At 37.1% G+C, this 3894-nt stretch overlaps 1 protein-coding gene across 1 annotated transcript; it reads left to right on the top strand.

The window, feature by feature from the left end:
* The first annotated feature begins 305 nt into the window (after nt 1–305).
* On the top strand, nt 306–3472 carry LOC141712759 (putative trehalose-phosphate phosphatase H). Its single transcript, XM_074515829.1, has 11 exons — nt 306–814; nt 917–1057; nt 1252–1323; nt 1427–1519; nt 1637–1693; nt 1782–1883; nt 2183–2260; nt 2402–2471; nt 2643–2713; nt 2809–2901; nt 3075–3472. Exons 1-11 carry the CDS (start codon nt 554–556, stop codon nt 3234–3236), a joined length of 1200 nt encoding a protein of 399 aa, XP_074371930.1. The 5' UTR covers nt 306–553; the 3' UTR covers nt 3237–3472.
* The last annotated feature ends 422 nt before the right edge of the window (nt 3473–3894 follow it).

Genomic DNA, 3894 nt, shown 5'->3' with positions numbered 1-3894 from the left:
ATCTCCACGTGTCAGTTTATACGAGCACCATAAGACACTTGCCCCCAGCACCCCCCAGCTGCTCTGTGACTGTTATCTTGACGGCGTTTAACGGCAGTGATGGGCGGTTTGCAGGGGGTTGTGGGTTTCACTTGGGCCCCCCTCAGGATATCGGAGGTTTTGTGTATAAGGGGCCACATGGAAGATAAATATACTTTCGAAAATTTGAAGCAGCAGAAAGAAAAGAAGAAGAGATGTGGGACCCAAAATGGGCTAGTTTCGTCCATTAGTATCTAGTTTATGCCTATATAAACTAACCAAACTGCCTCAATATATCTCATCACATTCACATACTACTCCATCCTTCTCTCTCACACTCTCTCTCCCCTGTCCACAAATCTCTGACCCATTTCTCCCTCTCTCTCTCTCAGACTCTCTCTCCCTCTCTCTCTGTGTTTTGTGTTGTTTAGAAATTAGAATTCAATCCAACCTCATTTAGAGGCCTGCTTTACATACATTCCAAAACAGAGCACTCTTTTATCCCCCCTGTTTCACACAACTTACCAAACCAAAGATGACCAAGAAGAATGTGTTAGGCAAGGAATCAGGTATTGAGATGGCTATAAATATGGCTGTCACAAACTCATCAATCTTTACGACGGCTGCCCAGAAACCACCCTCGGTTCCAAGTGGTTATATAACCATTTCAAGAAAGAAGCTAATTCAGAATCTTGAAATTAATGGAGGAACAAGAATCAACTCATGGGTTGATTCTATGAGAGCTTCATCTCCTACTCACCACAAAGCGCTTGCTGATGACCAGAGCTCTTGGATGGTAACTTTTTCAGAATCTTTTGTATTTCAATAATCGAATAGTTTGTAATCTTGATAATAGTATGTGACTAATTGTTTTGTTCGTATGATTTAAATGTAACAGCTTAAGCATCCATCAGCTCTAGACATGTTTGAGCAGATTACGAAGGCTTCAAAGGGAAAACAGATAGTCATGTTTCTTGACTATGATGGAACCCTTTCTCCCATTGTTGATGACCCAGATCGCGCTTTCATGTCTGATGCGGTTAGTCAGTACCTCATATTTTCATGTACTATATAATGCATGGTTGTGCTGTGTTACAAATTATTTTAGCAGAAAACGCTATAAATCACCTGACACAGTAATAAACTCATCGTAACAATTTCACAAATTAGTCTGTATTTGAATGAACACGTAAATATAAGTGCTAATAATATTCTTGTTGCGATGAATAACAGATGAGAGCAACAGTGAGAAAACTTGCCAGATATTTTCCAACCGCTATAGTGAGCGGAAGATGCAGAGACAAGGTACTACAAATATTAGCCAGCTACCAGTATTGCTTTAACTGGACTGTTTTCATGTTTTGACAACCAACTCTTGACTAAAGCTGTGTACTTTGGTTATGTTTAGGTATATAATTTTGTACGTTTAGCAGAACTGTACTATGCCGGAAGCCATGGTATGGACATAAAAGGGCCATCAAAAGGATCCAACTATATAAAGGTAAAAGGGTCCCATAACTAATTGTCTAATTCTACGGGGTATACCATTATATTTTAAGCTTATGTAGCTATCAATTTTAAGGTATTCTGATCAATATATTTGTATCATTTACTACAGAGTCCTCAATCTGTTCTTTGTCAACCGGCGTGTGAATTTCTACCTATGATAGATGAGGTAAAGTTTCTTAAAAATAAAGGCTGCTTTTTGTTGTTTTAAGCATTTACATATGAAATGGAAGACTCATTTTATGATTATTCTTCAGGTTTACCAGATACTCCTACAGAAAACAAAATCTACACCCGGCTCTAAGGTGGAGAATAACAAGTTTTGTCTCTCCGTACATTTTCGCTGTGTTGAGGAAAAGGTATTAGTCCAAATCTAAATTTACTTTTTGTTATACATATATAAACATAAGACTATGTCTTATCGGGTGCACAATCCCGGGCTATGCAGTTTTACCCTTATTTTGAAGATTATAATTAATAATGGAGGACAACGATTTTTTGGTTAACTTTTTGTGCAAGATACCGTGCATGGCCTATATCATGCCATGGATGGAACTCCTTGTTTTATTACAACTACATAAGTACACGGTTAATGATTTTATATTAGGTAAATATTAGCGGCAAGTTGAGTGATGTTTAATTATGCATGTTAACACAGAGATGGAGTGAACTGGCACAACAAGTTCGGTCAGTGTTGAAGGAGTACCCAAAGCTTCGATTGACACAAGGAAGAAAGGTGAGACATGGCACTTAAAGTATTATTTATATATAGACAATGAAAGTTTTATATTAGACTGATTCTATCAGTTTTGTTTATGTTAGGTTGATTGATGTTTCACTTAATTAATTATGTTATGCTTTGATTAATTAATCACAGGTATTAGAGATACGTCCTACCATCAAGTGGGACAAAGGGAAGGCGCTTGAATTTTTGTTGGAATCACTTGGTGAGTTTGATTTAAAATTGTACTTTGATAACTATATACGATATAGTATGCGTTGGTTGTTGGAATATTTCTTAAACGGACAAGAAAAAGTTAAGAAAGGAGCCATCGTTCTTGATTAACAACACAAGTTATTATTAGTCACTAACTTTTGTGATTTATCTTCTGAAACAGGGTATGCTAATTGTGCCGACGTCTTTCCTGTATACATTGGTGATGATAGAACCGATGAAGATGCGTTTAAGGTATCCAAAGCATGTGTTTAAGGTTAATTGTTTTGTTTGTTGTTGTACTTACTGAGCTGGGGATTAAGATGTGTATATTTATTTTTGTGATATAGGTTTTAAGAGACAGAGGACAAGGTTTTGGCATTCTTGTTTCCAAAATCCCAAAAGAAACAAATGCATCTTATTCATTACAGGAGCCATCTGAGGTATTGCACAGTGCCACTTCTGGTTATATTCTGTACTAAATGAAGTTAACAGACATGTTTCTTTATTTCCGTTCCCTGTACCTACTTGCCTGCGAGATTTATACAGTGCATGTTTTGTGCGTTTCTTCATTTTTGCCATCACTCTGTTTCTAATATATCCTATCTTGTAATAGGTGATGGATTTCTTACGACGACTGGTGGAGTGGAAACGACTGACTTTAAGAAGACAATTCAAATTGTTAAGAAGAGCTGTTATAGATGATGGACTCCTTGCTAAGTTCGATAAAGCGGAACCGATGATTACGGTTCAAGATGCCGAGATGACATGCGCTTGAGGGGATCAAAATAAACCAACCTTGTTAACTAATTATGTCTAGATTAGGCGGATATGCAAATATAGTAGTATGTATGTGTGAACTCTTGTTTGAAGAAAAACAAGAGGGCTAAGGCATAAAAAAGAGAGGCCTTTCTTTTTGCCTCGAGGCCTTGTACATTGTATCTACTCATGTACAAGGTGGAAAGTTTGTAATGCGCAACTTGTTTAAATGAATGAATACATGGTTCTCTAGCATCTGGTATCAAAACCTATAAGTCTGGGGAATTTTGGCACTATTTTTCCAGAGTTGCCTAAGCGATACATGTATTTGACCTTTGTCTTGTCTCTGTTTTGTTCTACTTGTGCATCATTTGTAAAGAAAAAAAGACAACTCCAGAAGTTCCTATACACAAATGTAACATAACTCATACCACGGGCAAAAATTCGGACCTTCCGGTACAGTGATCCTTACTGAATATAGCAGGACATATTGCATAAGATACAATATTTCAGTTAGAATGTCATTGAAAAGTATTTCACTGAATTAAACCCGCATAACATGTATACAATAAAACAATGCATGCTACCAATAGCAACTGGTCATTTCTGAGTTCTGCTGCTCATGTAACAAACGCTTGCTGATATGAACATTGACAGAATAAAGCTGTGTCTGTTGA

The sequence above is a fragment of the Apium graveolens genome, chromosome 3 (genome assembly GCF_009905375.1).
Source record: "Apium graveolens cultivar Ventura chromosome 3, ASM990537v1, whole genome shotgun sequence".
NCBI lineage: Eukaryota > Viridiplantae > Streptophyta > Magnoliopsida > Apiales > Apiaceae > Apium > Apium graveolens.
The sequence above is the reverse complement of the archived record's forward strand: the minus strand, read 5'-3'. Positions and strand labels throughout refer to the sequence as shown.